Genomic DNA, 27,739 nt, shown 5'->3' on the forward strand with positions numbered 1-27,739 from the left:
GTTTCAAAATGTAACAGGAAATACAAATCCAATTTTATTTTTTCTTCAAGTAAATAGAAACAAACAAACAAACAAACAAGGGTAATAACAATCTACATAGAAAATGCAGCAGTAAAATATTTTGAATAGGCTATTTGAATTATATATAGTAGATTAGAATTAGTTTATGAAGCATTAATCCATATCAACACCAAAAGAAATGCAAGAACACTAATGCAGACTATTTTCATTTCCCATTCACACACTAAAAAAACTAGAAAATGAGTAAATATTTCAGCTAATATGGACACGAGAACACTATCTGTGTATCATACAGCAAGAGATCAAGCTGAGCTTTTTACACTAACATTTTAGGGTCAAACATTAACCTCTTTCCAAATTAAGCATTAAATCCTGCTTACCCCTCAATTCTACGATTACTTTTATAAAGAGCTAGAGTGTCTGTGACCCCAAGCATAACAGTAGGTACAGTACAGTAAATTTAAACCGCGCTACAGATGTTAACCTGCTCGTGTTCTGTCCTATATAAAACTGTGTGTGGTCAGACTAAAGCGAGTAAAGTTTGAGCTGTTCCTCCACATCTCCCTCAGTCATCTCTCCAAACGTGTCCTGATTCTCTCGAAGCAGTTTGAAGATGGCAGCCAGCTGCTCTTGCTGTACCCTACAGCACAAACACAACAGCATAAAGAGAAATCACACAAAAAGGCTTCAGTTCAGGTCAAAAAGGGCTTAAAGGGGTAGTTCACCCAAAAATGAGAATTCGGTCATCATTTGCTCACCCTCAATTTGTTCCAAACTTTTTTACACAAATGAAGATATTTTGAAGATTGTTGGTAACCAAACAGTTGGTGGTAGTTGACTTCTGTAGTATTAAAAATACTATGGCTACCACCCTAGTCAATGGCTACCAGCAACTGTTTGGTTACCAACAATATTAAAATATGTTCTTGTGTGTTTAACAGATTTTTAAAAAAACACTCATACAGGTGGAACAACATGTTTTCATTCATGCCCATTTAATTGAAGGAAATTAAATTGAAAATTATATTTCTGTTTGGCATTTTGTTGCGTTAAGTGCGGTGTATCAGAAGAAATTATTCCACAAGTCATTCATCAAATTTGGCTCTTTATTGATATTACAAAAGCCATTAGGGTGAACCTCACAAAACCCTACCAAAGTCACATTTCACTGCAAAATCTAAATGATATATTCTTTACAATAGCGCAGAAAAAAAACATGTACACGTGGTAGTATTTGTTGTATTACCAATAATGAAATGCATCACAATATTACAGTAAAATATAATTTTTTTAGAATGCAAACAAATCATAAATAGTTATGCAAATTATAATGTCTGATCCATTCCCTTCTGATTCTGGTATGAAATGTCACTCTTTAAGTTTGATGAGATTCTCCTAATTTTTTAACATAACATCCAAAAACAATAACAACAAAAATTTCTACATTTAAGGTTTCTACATTTCATGTTCATGTCTGACTCTGCAGTGCAAGCACTTTCCCATCAGCCTGTGATGGTCTGTGAGTGTCCACAAGGGGGTGAGATGGTATTTCAGAAGAGCAGGGTGGGCAGAATGTGAGACTGAATGCTGATTGGCTGACTGAAGAACACAAGATGCTCAACAAAGGCACAAGATTATTTCATATCATGAGAAATCCAAATTTCTGAATTCCATATTCAAATCTACACTCTAACGCTGGGTTAAATACAACCCAGTGCTGGGTAACATATGGACAAACCCTGCTGTCAAGTTGTTTTGACCCGGTGGTTGGGTTACTACCCAGAAAGTTAAAAGTTGAGTTAAATTTTTAACTCAACTGCTGGGTCAAAACAACCCAGTTGCTGGATTTGTCCATATTTCACCCAGTGTTGGGTTGTATTTAACCCAGCATTTTTTAGAGTGTAAGAAAGAAGAACTAAATCTCTGGTTCCCTCCCTTTCCTTTGCAAAAGACTTTCTGAATCGTACACTAAATTAACTATATGCAAACTATAACATCACAGTGTTTTAATAGGCTTTTCATAGTCTAAGGGCCATAGTTGTATATAGTTGTACTTAAGTGTTTAAAAAAAAAAAAAAAAAAAGGATAATCTTATGTTCTTTGGCATTTAGCTTTAAGAAGTTATTCACAAGCTGAAAACAAAGAAGAAAAAAAAAGAAGAAAAGTCACTCCTCGAAGGTCCTCAAGGTTCATTATAGGGAGCATTTTTCCCCCACTTGCTCCGACTTCTGCTTACACGGCATCTCTGAAAAATAACAACAAGATTATTCAGTATCATAAAGCCACAGACTTTCACACACAGCTCCCCTAGATACAAACACAGATGCATGTATTCACAGTAGCAAAACCCCAGAGAAACATTAACCGTACACAGACTCAATTAATCTCATTAGCAACTCGAAATTAAAAACCAAAACAGTGCAGGTAAATAAAGTGAAATCCTGTGTTATTTTTATATATAAAATATATAGAATATTTAGAGAGAGAGAGAGATAATGAGAATTGTCTCATTAAATATGCTCCTGGATAAGGAAAGGATAAATAAAATAAAATAAAAAGTTTCATTTTGCATTTAAGTGTTTTTTTTCTTTATAAATCAGAAAATACTGTCAAATGCAAGAAAAATCTAAAGAAATAAATACATTTTCACCATGTTTTTAGGTATAAAATGTTAAACATAAATCAAGCTAATGATATAGGAACAAATCCATCCTTAAAAATCTTCAGAATATAGACAGGAATACAACTAATGTCCGGTTTAAGTGTTGTTGAAGTGGACATTTCTGGATCATTTATTTTATTTTATTTTCTCTTTAAGAAAATGGCCTTTAAAGATGTGTATTATAATTTAAATATGCAGAAGCAAATAAATCATGTGCTTTAAAACGGATTTAGAGAAATGTAGCATTACATCACGTGTTCACCAATGGATGCTCTGCAGTGAATGGGTGCCGTCAGAATGAGAGTCCAAACAGCTGATAAAAACCATCACAATCCTCACCACTCCAGTGAATCACTTAACATCTTGTGAAGCGAAAAGCTGTGTGTTTGTAAGAAACAAATCCATCACCAAGGCATTTTAACTTTAAATTTATGCTTCTGGCTAAAATATCAGTCCATAATCGATAATAACACCCAGCTGTCTTTGCTTGTAAATGATGCTTGATTTGTGCATATTTCTTTCCTCATTCAGATGAGATGACATTTTCATTGGAGGATTACTTGTGTATTATTGTGATGTTTTTATCAGCAGTTTGGACTCTCATTCTGACGGCACCCATTCACTGCAGAGCATCCATTGGTGAGCAAGTGATGTCTCCAAATCTGTTCTGACGAAGAAACAAACTCATCTGCTTCTTGGATAGCCTGGGGGCGAGTAGATTAAGCAATTTTTTATTATTTACTACAAGATGAATATATTGATTAGTGGAACAGATGAAGGAGCATGTCACTCACCGTTAACAGCTCTGGTGTTTTGCTGTTACTTGTTAAGACTCGGCAGAGCATGTTAATCATGCAGTGGTTAAACTGAAGCCCAGCAGAGTCGTGGAGACATTCAGGAAAGATGCGTGTGGTCATGTTAGTAAAGTGCCCTACCAAACATTTGTTTTCATGCAATCATATTTAATAGATTAGCCAGTACCATAGCTCAGTGCTACGGCAATTTCAAATGATTTGAAGCATGTGCTATTGTGACGTACAAAAATTATTATATAATTTTCTTTGATCTTTTGAAATAAAGGAGCTTGGCGTACAATGGAAACCTGTAAGGACTGCATGTGCATCAACACATGACTGCCCACATTTACACATCAATGATGCCTACTTTATTTCAAAGCATCAGAGAGAGGAAAAATAGACCTAACTAACATTACATGTGGACCTTATTGTATACAAATATTAACCAAAACAACAACATATGATACACTTTTAGAAATAAAGATTCTTTATTAGCATCGGTGTTTCCATGAAGAACCTTTATAGAGGTTCTTTATAGCGGAAAAAGGTTCTTTAGATTTTTTAAATGTTTTTCAAACATGGTTCTTTGAAGAACGGTTCACTGAAAGTTTCTTTGAGGAACAAAAAAATGGTTCTTCTCTAAGGAAATCACTGCTTTTGGAACCTTATTTTTAACCTTTAATATTTTCTGAATGTGCTAAAACCTTTGTTTCCAATGCAGAGCACAACCATGATACAAATATAGTACACATGCAAAGATATGCATACAGGAAGTCTAAAACCAGAAAACAAGACTGGAAGTATCCTCCCAATGATATATAATTGCTCCTTCAGTATAATTTAACTTCAGTAACATTTCGGTAGCTCTCATCTTCCTTTCTATCATCAAAGATCAAATTCAAATAATATCTTCTGTTATTTGTTTAAAGTACAGTAAATCTCTTCTAAACATATCTTTCAGTGGCACAATCAATTATTACTACAACAACAAAGCATTGGATTATGCATACATTACTTGATCAAAAACTCTGACATGCCACACCTTCTACATCCTGACTCAAACGTGGGCTTTCTAATAATGCACTAATTGTCCTGAGCTGAATGAGTCAATGTTTCACAATGGCTTTAAATTCAATTTCTGATTATGAATTTAGGTTGCAAACCGGAAACAGAACTATAATTCAAATTCAAGGATGTAGAATTTAAATCAAATTAAATTTATGTAGGTTTTATTAATGTTCTGTTATTATATGAATTGCCTACAAACTTTTAAAATATCTAGCAACTTAAATTTCTAATTTGTTGTATTTTAACAGTAATCCTTTAAAATAAATTTCAGAAATACCTGAGAAAAAAATGATTGGAAATATTGGAAGTGCACTTCATGAAGAATGAACATTTTGTGATACTATTTGGCAAATTAAACCGTCTTGATGGACGTTTATAGTTTTGACAGTTTTGTGCTCAGAAAATCTTTCCTGTAGCTCCAAAAGTGTGTCGTGGGTTCGATTCTGAAGGAAAGCATGCACTGCATTCAAGTATACATTTTATCAGTTTAAGTCAATTTAGATAGAAGTATTTGCCAAATGCATAAATTAACTTATATTATATCCTACATATCAGGGAATAAATAGGCATAAAAAGTCAAATTATCAGTTGTGTTTTATGTATCGCGATTAATCACATCCAAAATAAAAGTTTGTTTATGCAATCTACGAGTGTAAATATACATACACACACACAGTATATATTAAAAATATTTACATGTATATTTATATAACTTGTTATATATAAATATATTTGATGTAGAAATAAAACAGTTTCTTAAATACATGCATACATACATATATATATTTACACACACATATATATATATAAATATAAAACAATATTTTGGATGTGATTAATCATTTGACAGTACTAGTTTTAAGCAAAACTGTTGAATTTCCAGTTTGGTGTCCTGTGTAGAGAGTGTCCAATTCACACTTTTTGGACTGAATGGATCTAAATGCAAAGTATATGCAAAAAGTATTTGGACACCAAACCACATCCAAAAACATCTGAAAGTCATTGTATCTTGATAACAAAAAACAAAACATATGGTCAGATGCTGACCATAGCTTTTTTTTTTTTTTTTCAATAAATTCTTTTCACTTTTCTTCATTGACCATGAACAGGATCAGCTAAAATTTCACCGCCATAAACTGTCACGATACCAATAAACAGACACTTGCACTAGTAATTCAACAGTGGCATTCAGATATTTTTAAGTGGCTTAGATGTCCAAATGCACTCCTTTAATATAGTTATATAATAAAAGCTATACATTATTTGGATATTATTTTGCTTAATATTTCAAGTAGCATCATGTGTTCTCCATCAAAAGTCTTCTGACTTGCAAATGTAATTATACATCAGAATGGCTATTCTACATAATCAACCTACAATGCTTTGGGATGCACATAACACACACACGCACTCCTTCATATGTGTTCAGTGACCTGTATTTGTGAGCTTTTCCCTAGTTTTCTTCTGTAATGCGTCCCAATAATGAATCCCTTGAGCTCTGGGGCCTTTTAGACAGATGCAGAACACATGTGGCCACTCGGCTTTGTGTACACAGCCCATAATATGACCAGCAGGAGATCAAGATTTAAGTTGAGACCACTGGACTGTCCACTGGTCCATGATATTTAACCCATACTGTGCAGAAGACACAGTGATCTAAAACTATGAAACAGCTGGATCACAGTGTTAACGGGGTAGGTCACCCAAAAAGGATCATTCTGTCATTATTTACTCAATCTCATGCCATTTTTCTGTCTTTTATTCATGGAACACAAAAATAGATGTTTGGTAGAATGTACAAGCTTCTCTTTTCCATATAAAGGTGTTTGGATAGTCATTTATACAGCTAAGCTCCAAAAGGACAAACTCAAAACAAAACACTATAAATAGGAATGCATAAATAAATAAATGTGACTTTATAAATAAACAAAATTAATATTGATTTTACATACAAATTACAAATAATTTACAGTAACATTACAAAAATAAATTGACGACAAATTAATTGTTTGAAAATAAATAACTTTACAAATAATAAATAAATACAATTTATTTTCTTTATTTATAAAGTCAATATTTATGTGACTATAAATAGTGACTAAATAAATAAACTTTACAAATAAATAAATTGTGATTTAAAAATAAGTTACATTACAAAAATAAACACAATGACTTCAATCAAATTAAGAGTCAATAAATTAATGAATTGTTGCTTAAAAATAAATACATACATTTTGCAAATAAATAAATGGTAACTTCACAAATTAAATTATTTATTTAAGATACATTACAATTCAGATGGGGTGAGTACATGACAGAATTTTATTTCTGGGTGAACTGTTACTGTAACTCGGCATGTCAGGACAAAAATTGTCGCCGAATAAGGAAAGTGAGTGGAAGGGAAGATATTCATGTTACACCCTGCGTGTCAGCACATGGTGATGATGGGGGAGGCCGAGGGGTGAGACTGTGGGGGTGTCAGGGGTCAAACTGAAGTAAATGATACCTTACCAGTGGTCTGACACAGGCATACTGCCTGGTGTTGTTTAAAGAGCTGTAAAGTCATTTGTGAACTCTATCCTGCAAAGATAAAGGGCAGGAGCAGAGGACATTATGTACAGACCAGTACTGTAGGGTGCTGACTACTGAGTCAACTTGCTAATCTATAGCTACACACAGTGACTTCTGCAAATGGGAACTGTAGAAATCATCTCAAATGACTGACTGAATTTACATGCACAATTGTGATCAAGCAGACAGTGTACGACTCTGTTCTGGTTGAGAATCCACCTATGATGCCTTAAATTCTGCTTTCGTAAACAGCAGTAGTCATGACCATTATTTTGGTTTTCATGTAAATGCCTTTTTTTAACAAAGAATGGAGAACTTGCTTCAAAATATAATTTGTTGTCAGACACGTATAATAGTTTTTTTTTTTTTTTTATAATTTAGTTGCACATAAACCCACTCTCTAACACTCCACAAGGGAAATGACAAATATGCAGGAAATATACATTGCTGTTCAAACTGGGCTCAGTACATTGTTTTTGAAAGCCTCTTACATTCATCAAAGTTGCTTTAAATTCATCAAAAAAAAAAAAAAAAAAAAAAAAGGGGAAATTTTTACAATTTAAAATAGCTGTATATAATTTAAAATGCAGTTTATTCCTGTGATCAAAGCTGAATTTTCCGCATCATTACTCCAGTCGTCAGTGTCACACGATCCTTAAGAAATCTTTCTAATATGCTGATTTACTGCTCAAGAAACATTAAGGGGATAGTTCACCCAAAAATAAAAATTGTGTCATTAATTACTCACCCTCACGTTGCTCTAAACCTGTAAGAACTTCGTTCATCTTCGGAACACAAATTAAGATATTTTTGATGAAATCCGAGAGCTCCCTGACCCTCCATAGACAGCAAGGATCCTCAAAGCTCAGGAACGTAGTAAGGACATCGTTAAAATAGTCCATGTGACATCAGTGGTTCAATCGCAATTTTCGAAGCTATGAGAATACTTGTGTGCAAAGAAAAAAAATATTGACTTCATTCAACAATTCATCTCCACGTCACCCTATAGCGCCATTTTGGGGAGTATCATGACTCATGAGCGCGCTTTAATCTGATGAATAAAGTTATTTTTGTTTTCTTTGCGCACAAAAAGTATTCTCGTAGCTACGTAAAATTACAGTTAATCCACTGATGTCACATGGACTATTTTAATGATGTCCTTACTCCCTTTCTGGGCCTTGAACGTGTCAGTTGCGTTGCTGTCTATGGAGGTTCAGAGAGCTCTCGGATTTCATGAAAAATTATCTTGATTTGTGTTCCGAAGGTGAACGGATTTGGAACAACATGAGAGTGAATAATTAAAATGACAGAATTTTCATTTTTGGGTGAACTATCCCTTTAATATTATCAATGTTGAAAACAGTTGAGCTGATTATTACTATGATATGAACTTTTTTTTTTCAGGATTCTTTAATAAATGGAAAGTTCAAAAGTTCTGTTTGGAAACAGAAATCTTTTGTATCAATTTAAGTGTCTTTACTGTCACATATGATTGATTTAATGCAGCCATGCTGAATAAAAGTATTATAGTCTTATAGTAATTATAGTAAATGCCCCCAAAAGTAAATTAAGAATAAAAAAAATTGAATGTACCCCCCAAAGTTTTACATTTTAGTGTACAGTAAAGGATGAAACCAGGTTTCATACGATTTTCAAAAGAACAAAACCTAAGTTAAAAAAAAAAAAAAAAAAAACTTATTTTAACCTTGTTGACTCGTGGAAACCCAGGTCTGGTGTATAAGAAATGACTAAGCAATGCTGACATTATTTTAATTTATGGATTTAAATGGTTTATTTAGATTTGTGAGTCATTTCGAAATTCAGAAAAATACAATGCAAGAGTCTTCTCCTGAGCTCTTACTCGCTTTAGATTATTAGTAGTCTGTCTACTTAATATCTGCAAACACTTTATTTTGATGTTCATCAGACACTCTCCCGATTATAAAGTTCATATTAACCTATTCTACTCTAACCCTAACAGTCTACTAAAACTCTATTGAGAGTTGGTTGACATGTAGTTACATAGTAACATGATGTTTACACGACAACATACAAGTTTGCCCTTTGCATATTTGAAAAGTTTTGCATACAGACGACAACATTGTCAAAACCCTTCCCGTTCACACGGATCTGTGTAAAAAGACTAAACACTATTATTCTTGCCAGGCCTGTAGCTGTGATGTGACACATTCAGTCTTTCCTAGACTGAATATGTAATATGCATGACGTCACTGTTTTTACAAATTTGTGTACATTTACAATTTTTGTAGTTTAGATGAGTTTGAAACAGAAGTTTCAAAAACTTTTTCAATTGAAAACTCATGTAAATGCCCCCATAGTCAGTCAAATGTCTAAAGTGGGCTATCCAAATAAAGTGTAACCTATTTTTTCAGATCGCCCACTGCTCAATCTACACATTTTATCAAGCAAACAAACCACACCCACCCCCAGCAAAGTGTGCCTGAACCTCCAGTCAAACTTTGAGCCCCCGCGAGCGCCCCTGACAGTCTGCCACAGATAGGAGCGCTGTTGTGATTATCTCACCCTCCTTATCCAAACACCCCCGGTGAGTAATGGAGTGGGTGGAGGAGGGCTGTGCATTGCATAGCTATAAATGGCCCAAAATTATGAGGAGTAACAAAAATTTTCCTCTGACAACAAATCTACAGGACATTCTCCAAACTACAGCATACAACACGGGTAACTTTTTATGTAACTAATCAATTCCCCATCAAAAGATTTAGCACTGTAGAGTCACTAAAAAGCATCAGTCTGCATAATTCAGAGGGGAGGCTTCAAATACATCACATACACACTTCACGTGCTTGAAATGCTGTTCAAGTCAAGCAATTCTAGATATATAGAAATACAAAACCGTGAAATGTAGATTTCACTGCTGTGTGTTATTCGGAGATGCTATGACTTCAGTGGATTGATTGAGGGAGAAGGAAAATACTGACCTCTGCTCCTCTTCCATCTCCTCATTGGTCATTCTCTTCTCAAACTTGGTGGTCCTCTTATTATCGGGCACGACTGCCGGGGTCTCGACCTCATCTGTCAGTAAAGCAGCTGCAACATCTGAAAGGCACGATATCAGATTTAACATTTACCTGACGAAAAGTGATTTAGTGGACTTTTACGCTGCTATAAAATGATTTTGGCTTCAAATAAAATGCTGTTTTTTTTTTTTGTTGTTGTTCAAAGAATCCTTTAAAAAAATTTCAGTTTCCAGGAAAAACAGCAGCACAACTGTTTTCAACATTGATAATAAATAAATAAAAATTAGTGAGCAGCAAATCATATTAGAATGATTTCCATCACCGCTCACTTTAAATGTCGGCCAAATACTTCTGTCTCCTGTCTAAGTAATAATAATAATAATAATTCGTTACATTTATATAGCGCTTTTCTAGGCACTCAAAGCGCTTTACATAGTAAGGGGGTATCTCCTCGTCCACCACCAATGTGCAGCATCCACCTGGATGATGCGACGGCAGCCATAGTGCGCCAGAACGCCCACCACACACCAGCTTATTGGTGGAGAAGAGACAGTGATGAAGCCAATCAGTAGATATGGGGATGGTTAGGAGACCATGATGGTCAGAGGCCAATGGGCAAATTTGGCCAGGATGCCGGGGTTACACCCCTACTCTTTTTCGAAGGACACCCTGGGATTTTTTATGACCACAGAGAGTCAGGACCTCGGTTCAACGTCTCATCCGAAGGACGGTGCTTTTTACAGTATAGTGTCCCCATCACTATACTGGGGCGCTAGGACCCACCCAGACCGCAGGGTGAGCACCCCCTGCTGGCCTCACTAACACCTCTTCCAGCAGCAACCTAGTTTTCCCAGGAGGTCTCCCATCCAGGTACTGACCAGACTCAACCCTGCTTAGCTTCAGTAGGCAACCAGTCTTGGGCTGCAGGGTGATATGGCTGCTGACACAGCTATAGAGGACCTCACTTGATCTGGATACAAAAAGCAGGTGTTCGATCAGTATGAAGGTGTCTGTATCGTCCCGGCGGATCAGACAACAACACAGGAAGGGCAGAAAATCTTCCGTGACACTGCGCCCTGTTCCTAACCCAGATTATCATCCCACCAGGTCTAATCCACTTGCAGGCCTATCAAGTCATTGGCACCAGCAGCTAGGAAGTCTTTATATTAAATCAAGGATAAAGGCTGTTCTGCACATGCTGTTGGTGGCTGAAACCTATTTCACACACTTTATATCTGCGTTATGTGCTACTGAAACTAGCTCTGCTGCTGTTATAATTCATTAACTGACACACTGGTCTTTTGCAAATGAGGGTTATATCGGAGCACACCAACTGATATCTGGATGTAAACGCAGCAGAATCTGTAACCTAGAGGCCAATGTACCGCTGGGAGAACAAAGGAAGTGTGTGACCGGGACCCAGTTACACATTGGCGTCAGTTTACAGCCGCAGAGCACAAAGCTCTAGTGTGCTTGAGTGGATCGCCCTGTGAGTGTTTATCTCCACGAGCACTCACTGCCCTGCTCTCAAAACACTCGCTCTTATGGAGCATAATGAAACCTGCAGCTCAGAGAGCCACAGACAGATAGGAACCAGAAGAAACTGAAGCCAGGATCCAAACAAACTACCTCAGTGCATGAGAGAAAAGTGTAAATATAAATGAATTACCAGCCAGAATGTGATTTTTATTAGATTTTTTTAAATAGCTCAATTCCATTGTATTTTATATATTTTTTATTTTACTGTAAATTTTTATTCTATTAGTATTATTATTATAATATTAATTTATTTTATATTGTATTATTTATTTACCTCTGAAACCCAGCAATAATGTATTAAACATAACACATCAAATGTCTGTTAATGACCATACATGCATACATATACGCACTCTTTTATAAATCATTTAATTTATTGTAAATATATTCTTACGCAGAATCAGTGAGAAGTTTTAGCAGCATTTGGTTACAGTTTATTTTAAGGTGTCCTTGTTCCAGTGTAATTATATATTTAAGTGTTGAGTACTATAAATTAACATACTTTAACTATAGGATTAGGGCTTTGTTTACTATTTACTATCACTAATTACTGGTTTACCAATTTACTGTTATCACTATAGTAAGTATATTTAACATGGCTAACAAGGTCACTGTAAAACAAAGTGTTACCCAGCATTCTTCACAGGGTCACCTGTCCCTGCAATGACAGGATTATACCCAAAAAGAGTACAAAAACTACATACTTTTAAATTTACTGCAGAGTATTGTCCATACCATCATTCTCTAGGACCTCTGGAAGAGATTCGGCTGCTGGTGAGGTCTCAGGGATGGGCACAGGCGTTGCTTCAGGGGCTGGTGCAGATGCTGGCTCTGCGATGGGTGCAGGTGCTGGTTCAGGGGTTGGTACAGAAACTGGTTCTGGGGTGGGCACTGACACTGGTTCAGGGGTGGGTTCAGATGCTGGTTCAAGGATGGGAACCTCGGGGGCTGGTTCAGGCACTGGTTTAGGTTCTGGGACAGACTCCTTCACTGGTTCAGGCACTGGCTCTTCTACTGGTGCGGCCACTGGTTCTGGTGACGAGGCAGGTACTTGCTCAGGCTCTGGCACAAGGACAGGCTCTTCCACAGCTGCAGATACTACAACTTCTTTGGGTACAGGCTCAGGCTCCGGAGCTGCCTGTAGAGACAAAGAAGGTGGGGACAAAGAATAACAGTAATTTCAGCTCATTTTGAAGCAGCTGATAATGCTGTAAATATAAGGCGTTTAATTCAGCTTAATAGGCACAGACGAGGTGTCTTGGGGGGGAATGACTATCTTGAACTAATCCAATGTTTATTCATTACTTTTTTGTAGTCAAATTAAGTTTGTTTGTTTTTTCTCTGACAAGATAATGCTTGGATTTCTTTATGTAGCAAACTTATGTTTATCATGTTGGACATAAGAAATTATATTTAAAAGAAACATGACAAAACAAAACAGAACAAAAATCAAATCCAGAACAAAACCCAAAACAAAACCCAGAACAATCCAAGGCCCAGAATGAAACGAAACCCAAAACAACACCTAGAACAAAACCTATAACAAACCAAGTGCTAGAACAAACCAAAAAACCCAGAACAAAACAAATCCAAAACCCAAAATAATTCAAGGTCCAGAACAAAACCCAAAACAAAACAAAACCTACAACAAACCAAGGCCCAGAACAAAACCCTGAACAAAACTCAAAAGAAACCAAACTAAAAATCCCATTCATACATTGCATTCAGAACAACTAGCCACTCAATTCAAACATTCATCTCAGTAGCCAGCAGCACATTCTGCAGAGCTTCATTCCCCATGTGGCTGGTGTAGAGTGCCTGCGTGACAGTTGTCATCTGCAGTCTGTCATCCTTCCTCTCCTGCCCATGACAAGAGGACAAAGCTCCTACTTCTTCTGACTAACCCTCATCCAAACCCACTTCACTGCTTCTGCCAGCCATAAAAGCTCTTAACTCAGCCGCTTACATGCACTCCCAGAAGCCTGGGAGAAACAGGTGCACAAGCCTTCTAACCACCAAGTGACTTTCTGACCATTCATGGTGGTTAGGGACTGGAAGCTAATGGGCAAAAAGAACAGCGTCATAGATTTTAGATTCAATCCATGTGAGTGCTGGAAATATCAGTTTATTAATCCTTTTAGTAGCCAGACCGAATCTGCAGCCTCACCACTTTTTACAGGGTGGAAATCAGCAGAATAGATTTGAATTTGAAACCAATACTTATTCCTCATATGGCCTCAATCGTACTGCAGCACCACCTTACACCATACAAGAGCAAGGTGGAGACTGGATTGAATTGGAATCTGTAGGGATTAAGGTTATCCAGAGAGGTTAAATTTAGGATTAACTGTAGATTTGTGCCATTATTAGATTAGGTGACATAGAATGCCAACAACAAGCTGGTGAAAGAGAATGACAGCAATACTAACAGAAAAACCTTATTTTTTTTGAAGGGTTACAAGGGTTGACCATTGCTACTCAGTTTCTAAGACTGTAGACTGTAGGTTTGGGTCACGAGCGTTTTTGTGCATTTTATTATCCACGTGTCAAGACAAGCTGCTACCAGAATAGCAACTCTATTCCTTCTGAAACCAAACTTGCTGGCATCTGTTGACCACCAGCAGATGGTGCATTCCATCTCACATAAACACACAATTTGTGTATGTGAGAGTGACTGTGACGTAACCCTCAAATCCCACTGACAAACTGCTGCAAAAGATTCTGCTACTGGATTCCAGAGTTGAGAAATGAGTCAAACGCACCAAGAGCAGCAGAATCAAACGCAAAAATTCCAATAATTAAACTTCATCAGTGGTACTTCCACATACACACATTTTTAGTGCTTACAGTGAGACAATAGAATTATAATCCATTAAAGCCTGTGCATTAGTGATTTTTTTTGCCATAGCAAGACACAATAATAATACTTATAATAAAAAAATTCTTACAATGCATTATATTGTTCATTAGACTAACAGTACACGGTTTATGGTTGACAAACAATGTAGAAACTTGGCACGTTAAAAGGAACATTCCAGTTTCAAGTTAAGCTCTAGCGTCAACATTAAAGACATGCTGTTGTTGATTACCACAGAAATTAAGTTTTTAATTCACACTTCAGTTTCAACAAACAATAAGAATGAGATTCTTCGAGGCACTGCAATTTACTCTATATGGACAAAAGTATTGGGACATATGACCATTACACCAACAGGTACTTGAAAACTAGGGTTGCAAAAACTTTCTGGAAAATATTTTAAACTTTCCAGAAATTTTGGAAAATTTTCCACCCCTTTGCAACCCTCATGACAACACATTGGTCCCCCTAAATACACTGGTCCCTCTTTGCAGCTATAACAGCTTCCATTCGTCTGTGGCGTCGCCTGGCTCCATTCCAGTTCATCCCAAAGGTGTTTGATGGGGTTGATGTCAGGGCTCTGTGTTGGTTAGTTGAGTTCTTCTACATCAGATTCATCCAACCATGTCTTTATGGACCTTGCTTGGTGCACTGGGGAACAGTAGTGCTGGAATAGAAAAGGGTCTACCCCAAACTGTTCCCTCAAAGTTGGAAGCATACAGTAGCATTGTCCAAAATGTCTTGATATGCTGAAGCAGTAAGATTTACCTTCACTGGAAGTAAAGGGCTGAGCCCAACCCCTGAAAAACAGCTCCTTATCATCATCCCTCCTCAACCAAGCTTTACAACAACAACATTTATTTTTAGAGCACATTTAAACAACCAAGGTTGACAAAAGTGCTTTACAAAGAATAAAATATAAGCGTAACAAGGAAATCAACAGAAAAATATGATCAGCAGAGTACAGTAAAAAACCCAGGAAACATACTAAGGGGTGTTATAAACCAGGGTGAAAAAATGTCTTTAGATAAGATTTAAAAATACTAATAGATGGGGCACGTCTGATAAAGGGAGGAAGGCTATTCCAAAGCTTCGGTCCCGCAGTAGCAAAGGCGCGATCACCACGTTTTTTTTAGTTTAACTAATGAGTAGGCCAAGGTCACGAGATCTCAAGGTTCTAGACGGGGTTTACGGAAGCAGCAAATCAGTTAAGTATTGAGGAGCCAGGTTATTGAGGGCTTTGTAAACAAATAACATTTTAAAATCAATCCTATACTTGACAGGGAGCCAGTGTAAAACATTAAAATAGGAGCAATATGGTCATATTTTTGCTTCCCTTCAAGCAGTCTAGCGGCTGCATTCTGAACTAACTGAAGACAAGAAATTGAAGACTGAGAAATACCAAAATACAAAGAGTTACTATAATCAATCCAAGATGATATAAAGGCATGGATAGCCGTTTCAAGATTTTTTCTAGATAGGAAGGGCTTAACTTTACTGAGAAGGCGAAGTTGGTAAAAACATGGCTTAACTACATCTGAAATCTGTTTATCAAACTTTAAACTGGAGTCAAATAAAATGCCTAAGTTCCTGGCACACTGTGTATTATATGGAGTGAGGAAGTCAAGATCAAAATTAAAAGCAACATTTTCCCTAGTACCAAACAAAATTTCTGATTTGTTTTCGTTCCGGTGTAAGAAGTTGCTTGAAAGCCATAGCTTAAGTTCGTTCAGGCAATTTAGCAATGGCTGAAGTGAATACTTATTACGCTGTAGGGGAAGATAAAGCTGGGTATCATCCGCATATAGATGAAAGGAGACACCATATTTTTCAAAAATAGAAGCCAGGAGGAGCAAATACATTGAAAACAACACAGGTCCAAGGATTGAACCTTGCGGAACACCACAACCAAGAGGAATGTCAGTAGAAACGCAATGCCCTATTTGAACAGTAAAACACCCATTTGACATAATAGCGAAACCACTGTAAAACCATACCTCGAAGTCCTACACGAGACTCCAGGCATGACAGACTTAAGCACAGCTTTTGACTTGGTCAACCACAACATTCTTCTAAGAGGACAAGCGCCATGGGTTTCCCTGAATCTGTCGAGAGAAACATGTCAGTTAAGATTCTTAACAGGGCCGATTCAGTGCTATGTAGAGCTTTAAAACCTGATTGAAAGACTTCATTAATAGCGTTATCTGACAAAAAAAGACTGTAGCTGAGCCAGTACTTTCTCCATAATCTTTACAGTTAGCACAATGCAGCCAGGCAGGTAACGTTCTCCAGACTCACCCATCAGACTGGCAAACAGAGAACTGTGATTCGTCACGCAACAGGTTTCCACTGCTACAGAGTCCAGTAGCAAGATGCTTTATATTAGGGCTGCATGATTAATCAAATGCTATTGTCATGCATAGCTTTTAGTGAAGCACATTTCTGTGAAAATAGTAAATCTTGGCCGGAACTAACAATGAAGCAGTAGTTAACTAACAAGCTACACAAAACCGCGTTCATAATCGCAGACAGATTTAGTCACGGGATTATGAAATCGATGAAATCATTCTGCAATTATGAAAGCAGTTTGTGTAGCTTGTCAATGAACTACGGCTCTGTGTAGTAAATGCTGCTCCATCTGAACCCACTTCTGTACACCATCAAGCCTTTACCCTGTGAGTTTGAGTCATTTATAACATGCATTTGAAAAAAATCAACATGTGTCAAACATCTTTCCAAACATGAGAAGCATTTATGAACCTCTTGTGCCACAAAATACCACATTTAATAACATTTATTTTTATTCCAAACTCACTTAGCAATGCATTATAAATATGCTGTATTATAATGAAATTTACAATAAGAAAAACTCAGATAAACCATATATTGACGTAGTCCTGTGTTTATTAGTCACGTTGAATCAATGAGAGCGGTTTCATCTGTTTCCTGGAATGATGTGCATTACCTTTCTTCTGTGGGGCATATTTGGAGTGCCATTCTTCAGATGGAGACTTACTACTGATCACAGAACTGTACTTCATTGAAGGATATGCAGACAATCGCAGCTTTTGCCTAATTGTGATTGTGATTTAATTTTGACTAACCGTGCAGCCCTACTTTACATCACTCTATACGATGGATGGCATGACACTTGGTAATGTGAGGCTTGTAAGCAGCTGCTCGGCCATAGAAACCCATTCCATGATGCTCTTGCTGCACAGTTTTGCGCTGATATTAATGCCAGTGGAAGTATGTAACTCTTCAGCTATGGAATCAGCAGTGTGTTGGTGACTTATGCACCATGCACCTTAGCACTCGGTGACCTAGCTCTGTAACTTTACATCATTTGTCTCAAACTCAGTTCCTGGAGGGCCCAAACTCTGCACAGTTTAGCTCCAAACAGCTCCAAATCACACCTGCTTGGAAGTTTGTAGTGACCCTAAAGACTTTGATTAGTTGGATCAGGTGTGTTTGATTAGGGTTGGAGCAAAACTGTGCAGAGCTGTGGCCCTCCAGGAATTGAGTTTGACACCAATGCTTTACATGGTCTTCTGGTTGCTGCGGTTCTGAAATGCTTCCACTTTCCAATACTAATTACAGTTGGCAAAAAATATTGACAATACTTCTCAATATAGTGTATATTGCCAAAAAAAAAACACTTTTGCTATTTTTTTCCTTTTACAAATGCCGGGAAGCTATTATGTTGTAATTTAGAGCATAAATTCTGACCCTACAGATAACAGAATTCGATTTCACAGTTGTGCTGTTTTATAACATTTAAAGCTAGAACTATATCTATCTATTTGACTATATGAAAAACATTTCAATATTTTTTAATCCAAAAAAAAAAAAAGTAACCTAATGTCACGCAGCTCTCCGTCCCCAGACATAAACACATCACAGGCAGTGAGGGAATTAGGGCAGCTTGAGACGGATTCTTCCTCGCCGTGATGACTGCCAACAGTCCATTAGCCCCTGATGCTCTTAGAAAGCGTGAACAACCTGTGAGGATGTCAGATGGCATACGATGCCATCTCAGGCTCAACGGTCATCGCAGATCCTCTCTCAGTGGATGATGGGAAATCTATATTTGATGCCACCACATATGGAGGTCAGAGTGAGAAAACATGCGATGCTAAATTTGACAGATCACCTAAGACAAACAGATCCTGAGAGGATTTACAGAGGCTTTTTACTTGTCCCTGGAGTCACATATACATATATATATATATATATATATAAAGAATGAACTGTTAAAGTAAACTGTCAAAAATATATTAAATGCGTAGACAGACACAAACAAATTGTGCCTCATTTCATTTGATGTGAAAATTCCCTGTAAATATCAGTTACTCATGTAAAGATCTCATTTAGCCTACATGTTCCTCACTTCCATATTTACAGCAAGAATAAATCTGTATTATAATTTTGAATGGTTTAACATCTTGAGGCAGTAGGCCAAAGCATCTTGAATGGAATAAGCTCTCATTGTTTCACTCATTTACAGAAAGCGCTTACCCTGAATGAATTCACCACAAACCCTTCAGCTCTGCTTTGAATTCTTACAAAAAGGCCATTGTGTCATAAGGCCATAGCTGTCATGTACAGTCAGTGTCTGCCTACTAGCATAACTAGCATACTGCACTGCACCATTGTTTAGTTAAGAGACATCACAACTTGTGACTGAAAGGGCTTGTGACTGTAGATGGGTTTCTAAATCTTAATGACTACTGCCTTCGAAAGGCTGACACACCAAACCAACATCAAAGAACAAGCGGCGACAAAAGCCGACTGTGTTGTCGCCTCACATTGCCTGTGTCTGGGCCAAAAAGTTGCGCTTGAACACACCACAAAGACTACAGCCAACTAACAAATCCATTCTGTACCAATACATGAGAGGAAATAACTGGCTAGAGAGTGGTGATCTGGTCACCTCATGAACCAGAGTTTAACACATGGTTTTAATTGGGTCAGTTTTACAATGTAGGTTGAATTTTAATAAACATTCATGCGCTGTAAAATAGAAGAGTGTAGTCAAATGTTTCTAACCTTACATTTATTGGCATTTAATGATGTTTAGATTATGCTTTCATGAAAGATTTGTAATTGGTTAGTATTTGGTGTTTTTACTCATGTTTGGGCCGAGTTCATATTGCATTTACACCATCTTGAGTGGTTTAAGGTGTTCGGAGCGTTCAAAACAGTGAATCATTTTGCGAAGTCGCTGGTTCAGTTGATTCAAAGTTTGGAAAAGCTTTTCTACCTTAACTACTGGTTTGTAAAATGCATCTTTATTCATGTTTGGGTTGAGTTCATATTGGGTTTACACAGTTTTGGCCAGTGGGTGACATTTTAAGTGCTTAGAAATGGAATCATTTTGCAAAATAGTTGGTTGAGTTGATTCAGAGTTTCCAAAAGTTTTGTATCAACCACCACTTCTCTATACTCTTTGGTTCTCTTTGGAATGAAAAAAGGTGCATTTACAATCAGCATTTCTTCTTGGATTCTTTTTTTTGTTAATTGAACTTGACGTTCATTATTATTATATTGCTGTTCTTCTGGAACACGATGAAAGCATGAATATGATGCTTACAATGCGGTCTAAAGAAGGCAGTTCATTGACTTGGAACAAATTTTGAACTGGAATTGACCATTTTTAGCTTTAGATTTTGCTTCCTCTCAGTTATATGGAAACTTGGCTGCATATTTCATATGAAAATTAAATGTGAAGAGCCAAATCTAACACTCAACACCTACTCTAAGCTGTACCCCTCAAACAAAACTGTGCTAATAAACCTTAAAAATGCCCTTTATTTTTCCAGAATTCTTCGAGCAAATGTTCATGTATACAGTTAATTGAGGATATAAAACATTAACGTCCCAATACAACCAGTCACAATCTTAGGATACTAATTTCAGTTAAACTCACACCTAGAGGAAATCAATCATGCCCATGTTTGCACAGATCACTGAAAAAGGAAGTTAACAGTAACGGGCCGAAATTCCAAACCAGCAAAGTCAGAGGAAAGCCTGACCAATCAGCAGGCAGACGAACAGATTCCACAGCACACTGCTGTTAGGAGACTGACTGGCGTGGAGACAGAAACAAAGTGCTGAGGAATGTTCCTGAGCGCTCGCCCTGTTTCAGATGCTCATGCTCCACATATTCAACGCTGACGTCTTCGGTTTTAAGTTAACCCTACAGTTCAGCCACTCATTCACATGTTATGTTCCAGCCAAAATAACAGACACAAGCTTTGCGTTGGAGGCCATTTTTAGTTTTTTTGCTGGTGTTGAATTCTTGTTGGCGGCACCTCAGATCAGATTGGTACAGCTTTCCTCTTTGAGATTTTCCCTCTGAATACACATTGCCATGTAAGGAAGTTAAAACTCTCCGAACAAATAAAACTAGACGAGCTGAGAGTTGGAATTGTGGGAGAAGGAGACCGAACAGGAACTGGGAAGAAAGATAAACCAAAAAAATTGATGCAATTAACCAGCCCCTGAAGCAAGTGTGAATTAGGTCACAGGCTACGCTTCTCTTTGGATAATGTTCCATTGTATTCAAAGTAACTGTAACTTTTGGACAAATTTCTTTATTTTTTAAATTCCTTTTCATTTTAATTCCTTTAACTGGTCCAGATGCTTAAAAAAAGAGACTAGAACACACTGCACACTCTGTGGCATTGGTTTACCATCCAAAAGCAGAACAAAAAATCTGATTATGAGGCAAAAATAGCAGATAAACAATGTACGGAGTCATGAAGGAACCAATTAGGAACTAATTCCTTAACACTCTAAACCTCCAGTCGATCCAAAGAATGGTGAAATTCGAGCCCTTCTTTCTAGGTATTAACTCATGTCTTTAGGGAGACAGAAGGAGGTCTGAAAGAAGGAATCATGCCAGGTCAACATGTCTAAAGGTCACAGAGCCAAAGATCATGGGGGACCACAGGGGTTACGGAGTTTAAAGTCAACATGAAATGGCATTCTCAACCCATTTTACTTCCAAATGTGACAAATGTCCAAGTAAAACAAAGAGAAACAATTAAATGAGAAACAGACCTTTGACCATCATCAGAGTCTGGTACAATTTCCAGGTTATTGTGTACAAAAAATTGTCTATTTAGACAGGAAGACACTGTCTGGCCGACATTAAACATTTGTTTTAACATGTTGGTTAAAGGGGAGTTTATCCAAAATTGACTATATACTGTGTAATATATATATATATATATATATATATATATATGATATAAAATATGGTGCCTTTTGTGAATAGTACACTTTAGCGTACTTTTTGAAAATAGTAGGACATTTTTTCAATGGCAAAATTGTCCCAATTTACCTGAATTCACCATACTCTAATATACTTAAATGTGAACAAATGCAATGTTTTTGGACATTTGTAATTAAATGAAAATATAGTTTACATTTATATTATATGCAACTCCATTTATTTCATAACTTCTGTTGTCTTTGAAATACATTTAAAGTTGCTGCTGAATGTACTGACAAACATTTATGGTAAAGTAAAATACACTTTACTGTCATTTCTATTGAAAGTATATCATATAATTACACATGTATAATCATACATTACAGTTAAATTTAATATACAGTTAAAATTGCTGTTAGGTACTTTGCATGTGCTCTAGTAGTCAACACATCAAAATAAGTGTACTTTAAAGCATGATCAAAGAATATTAAAACAATGGATTTAAAATATACTCCAAAGAAAAACATTTAATCTGACATTAAGTATATTTAAATGGGTTCAGAAATCTAGTCGTGAAAGTGCATCTCTTAAGTACACTTAAGTGGGCTTTTATTTCATTAATACTGGCTGCAAGTACAGCTTTTAATACACTTAAGATTTGAAATACATTACAAGTGTGCATTCAATATGATTAAGTCGACTTTTTCTCAATTGGCATTAACTGAAGTTTTATAGAAAATAATTACATAAAATTATTAATGGATGTTAAAGGTTTACGTTTCAGTGTCAGATCTATGCATTAAATATATTTTTGACAGTTTACTTTAACATTAGAAAATGATTACATCCAGTCAAGAGGCAGGACAAGTTCTGCTGGAGATGATCCATCTTCCAGCTCTCTTCCAAAGTCACACATCTATTGGAGAACTGCCCCATGGGTAACAAACAATCCAAGAGTTTATTTTTCCCTAGAAACCAATCAACACTTAAGTCTCAACCATGTCCCTTGAGATCTTTCTTCCTGCAGAGTTCAGTTTCACATCTAACCAAACGCACCTGAACCAGCTAATCTAAGGCCTTAGTCCCCATCGGTGCATAATATGTAGCGCTTTAAAGATTAGTACATCCAGTCTCAGTGGTGCTCATCCATTTCAAAGTACGTGTTTTACATCAAGTATGTACTTGTAATGTGCAGTAAAATATGCAAATGAGTCTCGTCAAGCTCTTGGGGTTCATTTGAAACTTATGGCCTGGTGTTTGATTAGAGCTGAAAATAAAACTCAGCAGGAACCAAGAACCAGCCAGGTTATGTAAATATGCTTTATAGCCTCAATAAATGAGTAATATATCATCAATATATTCCTAGCTTCTGCATGGAAGACATTCACTGATAAATATGCTCTGCAGTGGAAGTAAACCATCCACTGTGACTGCCTTCCTATTATTTGAATTGATATTTTTCCCCCATGCTGGTCTACCATTCTGCCCTAAATGTATAAAGAGAACCGTGATTGTTCGCTTCTACACAAACAGCCCCTTGTTGTCTTTGATGGGTAGTTCTCGGCCAGAATGAGCTGCAATGCAAACCAGATTTCATGCAGTTAGTCTGAAGTCTGGCTGTGGGAGATTAGACAAAATTCGGCCTGGCTCTATCCGTAATTTTATCACTCTCATGGTTATTAAGTCAGGCCAGTAGAGGCAGAAAAAGTAATGTTACATAACACGGTGTAATGGATAGCAGAGGGTCTCCTGCGGTACTGAATGGACAGGATTGGAGCAGAAGGTGTGACGCCAGTTCTAATATTTCTCATGTGTGGAACTTCACAGCTATGGAAAAGGAATATACGCTCTTAAAAATAGGTTCTCTTAAAAGGGGGGTTTTGCAGCCACACCATAGAGGAACTGAGTTCCAAAACTTTCAGTGAACAATTCTTATAAGAAACATGTTTTTCTTAGTGTGACAAACATTTTAACAATCTAAAAGAACATTTTTTCCACTATAAAAAAACCTTTGGTAGAATGGAAAGGTTTTATGGATGTTAAAGGGTTCCTAATGGAACCATAGATGTTTATAAAGAACCTTTATTTTTTATGAGTGTATTAAAGGCAAGCTGGTGCTGTCTTAAGTCAGGTACACACTACATGATTTTCAAAGCTGTCAGATCACTGTTGCCAAAGTTGCTAAGGTTGGCACATCACATGCCAGATGGGTGACAGAGGGTCGTCACATATTACACACTATTTCACTACGAAGAATCCAGACAGCTCAGTCTTGTTTACAGAACGAGAAGTGATACAGGGAATGACATAAGATCACGCATGAGTGGAATTCTGGTTCAAGACTGGAATTACTCCAAATTAAAAGCAGCAGCTCACGCTCCAGGTTGTCCATATGCTCATTTACAGAGAAAAAAAACAACAACAACAAGAATATGGAGGAAAGAATGGTTGGGGTGATGATTTCCTTTTCCCCGTAATTGGCTGTAGGTCATCATCAGTGTCATTTCTAGTGAAAACACATTTCACACTGCAGGACAGTGAGTCACACTTTGTTATGAATTTCACATTATGGTTTACATCTATGTTCCAAATAAAAAGGGAAATCAATCACAGAAAGAGAAAACAAGTGCCTTGAGCAGAACAAAATTCACTCTGTGTCAAACTGAACAAAGAGTCTAAGACAAATTCAAGTACACACATTACATTCAAAAGGTGTCATACTGGTGCCATCAAGCAATTAAGTTATATAATGATACCAATCTTGAACTACCAACTCATAACTGCAGTAATACAGGTGGTACAAATGAAAGCCACATGATGAATCAGAGTGGACGGTCCATAAAAATGGCCAATAATCTAATATAGATATCATACACAAAGACAAAACACCATCAAGCCACTCAAATAAAACCCATCATGACACTAAAATAAATCCAATAAATATAAAAAGAAACTGTAATGGAATACCCTAATGTAATAAAAATAGAAAATAATAATTGATATAAAACGCTTTTAAATTGCACCTTTACACGCTGTGTGTGAAACAAGTACATCATATTATGCATCTTACCTGGACAGGTGTTTCTTGCACAGGGATGACCTCAGGTTCAACTGCAGGCTGCTCCTCAACAACACCAACTTCCTCAATTACAGGTGCGACTGCAGCAGGCTCAACGTCTATCTCCTCCTCAGCCTCTTTGAGCAAAGAGAATGAAGCTCAGAAAAAAGCAAAGAGATACACCGTGTTGCCAGTGTGGTAAAATATGGATGCCTAATTTCATGTTATACGAGTTGAAAAAAGCTAGAGAAATAGTTCCATATTATGAAATGAATAAATAATTAATAATAAGTTATTATTATTATACTTATACTTTCTGGAACCAATCAGTTTCACTTTACAGTTAATTTTCTGATACAAGAATATTCCAATATCGATCAGAATTTGATCATATTCTGGTTATGTTATGTATGAACGAGCCAAAACCCAATAAAGTAAATTTTGGCGTTTTTAGAATTCTGTGTTATGCCAGAATTCTGGGTCGTTTGAACACCTTATTTACCATAAACACACATTAATTTAGACATACACATGGCTAAACAAAGGTAATTGTGGGTGATATTAGAAACAGAAAAGAGGGGAAAGTCAAGCTACCGATTAAATACATTATTGGAGCAAGGAGGACATGTATACAGGAATATTCCAGTAAATGTTTGGTGTGCAAAATAAAGCCATAGCCAGAATATGGACTTTAATCAGAAAGTGATCTTGTAAAATTGGTTATTGGATTAAACTAAACATGTATAGAAGATCGTCAAGTAGTCCACCGGAGAGAGAAATAATGGTGTCACAATATCAGTCAGTAAGACTGGAACTCTGAAGCTCATTTTAGCACCTCCGTTTTTGTAAATGTCAGCTCCTCCTCAGGTGTATTCACTTAAGATCATGTGCTCACTAGTGTCACACACACCTGTGCTCAAGACTCCTTGAGCTCTCAACAGCAACATGTTATACAATATATACGTTTGAAGCCATATATAGAAGGACCCTGGAGTTTGTCACGTCCAAAGCTCTGGGTTCTGCTGTGGTGAGCACATTCTAAGACAAGACCAAACGCGTTCTCATATGAAAGGTCAAAAACCCTGCTGAACTCTCACCAGGATGAGGTTTAAAAAAGGCTGAGCAAAGAAACATTCTGTACTCTACGCCAAGATGGCCGCCTTCACAGTGTTTTGAAAAGATCTTCAGTTGTGTAGTGTTTTGGATTGAAATCATACTAAATGATCTCTTTCACTGGAGCAACCATGTTTCTACATTGAATGAACGTTAAAGTAGCAAATAGCAATACGTTAAGTGATTACTTTGTTTGTCAGCCTTGTTTCTGAACTCTGTTGTAGAGTTTATGGCCACGGGACAAGGATTGTGAAGCACTGTGCTCATGTTAACAGGACAATTTGCATTACAGTCATCATCAATGACAATTAGGCTATAAACAAACTGAAAAGTGAAACATACAAACTCATAACAATAATGCCACTTCATTCTTAAACGAATTATACAGGCTGCCCCAAAAATTGAAAATAAACAGCGCAGTTTTTCATATCTACTCTTTTAAAACATGCAATGCTTATGGCACCAGACTTTCTTCTTTTTTTTTCAGGAGACCCCCACTGAAAAAAACAAAACAATAGAAACCATCACATAATTTTTTTTAATGGTTTCCACTACAAACAATCAACTTTTAACCAGTAAAACCATTAAAAAAAATTTTTTTGGTAGTGTGTTTTGGGACACATAAAGCCACCAATAGACCCCAATAGAAAACGACCAATTACCAGTAAAAACCCAAAGGGTCCATTACAGTTTCCATTAAAAGCAACACAATTCCCACCATAACCAATAAAACCATTACAAATTTTGTCTATTGTTTTGTTGTTTTTCAGCAGATAGGCTACAAAAAAAAACAAAAAACACGCGCAACAAAACGGAACTGAATTGGAGACACATTTTTAAAAGCTGAACTGTTTTGAAACTTGACAGACGCCAAAGACGCCAGTCCGACTCATGCGCGATGCGCACATAAACCCACTGCTCGAATTGAAGGGGGGCTGGGGGGATCCGGGACCCCCCATAAGGCATTAGGGACCCCCCATAAGAAGTAAAAAATAGACTTAGGGGGGTCCCTCAGACATTTTTACTTGGAGTAAGCCATTTAAAAGAAGAATAGTAGCTTATCTCTCTTTGTTATGCAACATTAAATAGTATATAGTTATGCATATTATGATCAAATATATTGTTTATTTTGTATAAATTGTATATTGCGAGACTAACCCCCACCCCCACCAAAAAAAAAAAAAAAGTCTGATGGTGGGGACCCCCCATAAGACTTGATTCAATTCGAGCACTGCATAAACCTAATCAAAAATAGTGTCGAGGAAATGCAAGGTGCACTGAATGGCCAGGGTGCATCTTACCTGTACAGGTGTTTGTTGCACGGGGATGACTTCAGCTTCTACGACAGGAACGGGTTCTTCTCTTTTCTTTTCAATAATCACCTCCTTGTGCGCTGGAGCTGGAGCTGGTTGCTCCACTATGGGCTGGTGATACGCAGTAACCCGCTCTGATCTCTCCTCGTGCGGTCTCTGTTTCTGGTCTTTCTTTTGCGCAGGTTTCTTCGCCAGGAACGCCGATGCAACTATAATGGCAATAATCGTAAAGAAAAGAGCGGACAAAATAACGGGCGCGTCTATAGTCATGATTGCCGGTTGTCGTCGTTATTAAGATGGAAGTGCAAGTTTGAAAGGCTGCTGGTTATTGTGGATTAGTGACCGCCTCAGCTCGTCCCGTTAGAACACTTCTGAGAGAGCTCATTAAGCCCATGTGCCACAGACGCTTTCTCAAATGGCTGGAGCTTAAATCCTAATCAGCTGCCTACATAGACAGCAATTCAGGGTTGCGCACTAGGACGCGCCTGTGAGCTCCAGAAGACCAGCGTTCTGAACACTTAC

The 27,739-nt window shown here is 37.1% G+C and overlaps 1 protein-coding gene across 4 annotated transcripts; it reads right to left on the reverse strand.

Moving 5' to 3' along the window:
* On the reverse strand, nt 1-27,729 carry LOC306846654 (uncharacterized protein). 4 transcript variants are annotated; one of them, XM_079380181.1, is made up of 6 exons: nt 27,206-27,618; nt 24,804-24,926; nt 12,393-12,795; nt 10,080-10,197; nt 7,060-7,128; nt 5-661 (listed from the first exon to the last, which is right to left on the reverse strand). In XM_079380181.1, the coding sequence occupies exons 1-5, from the start codon at nt 27,485-27,487 to the stop codon at nt 7,095-7,097; spliced, it is 960 nt and encodes a 319-aa protein (XP_079236307.1). In that variant the 5' UTR covers nt 27,488-27,618; the 3' UTR covers nt 5-661; nt 7,060-7,094. The 4 variants fall into 4 exon arrangements, with proteins under 4 accessions (XP_079236306.1, XP_079236307.1, XP_079236308.1 ...); XM_079380182.1 differs by lacking the exon at nt 5-661 and adding an exon at nt 1,112-2,266; XM_079380180.1 differs by lacking the exon at nt 7,060-7,128 and having other exon boundaries at nt 1-661.
* Nucleotides 27,730-27,739: the final 10 nt, after the last annotated feature.

The sequence above is a fragment of the Barbus barbus genome, assembly GCF_936440315.1.
Source record: "Barbus barbus genome assembly, chromosome: 3".
NCBI lineage: Eukaryota > Metazoa > Chordata > Actinopteri > Cypriniformes > Cyprinidae > Barbus > Barbus barbus.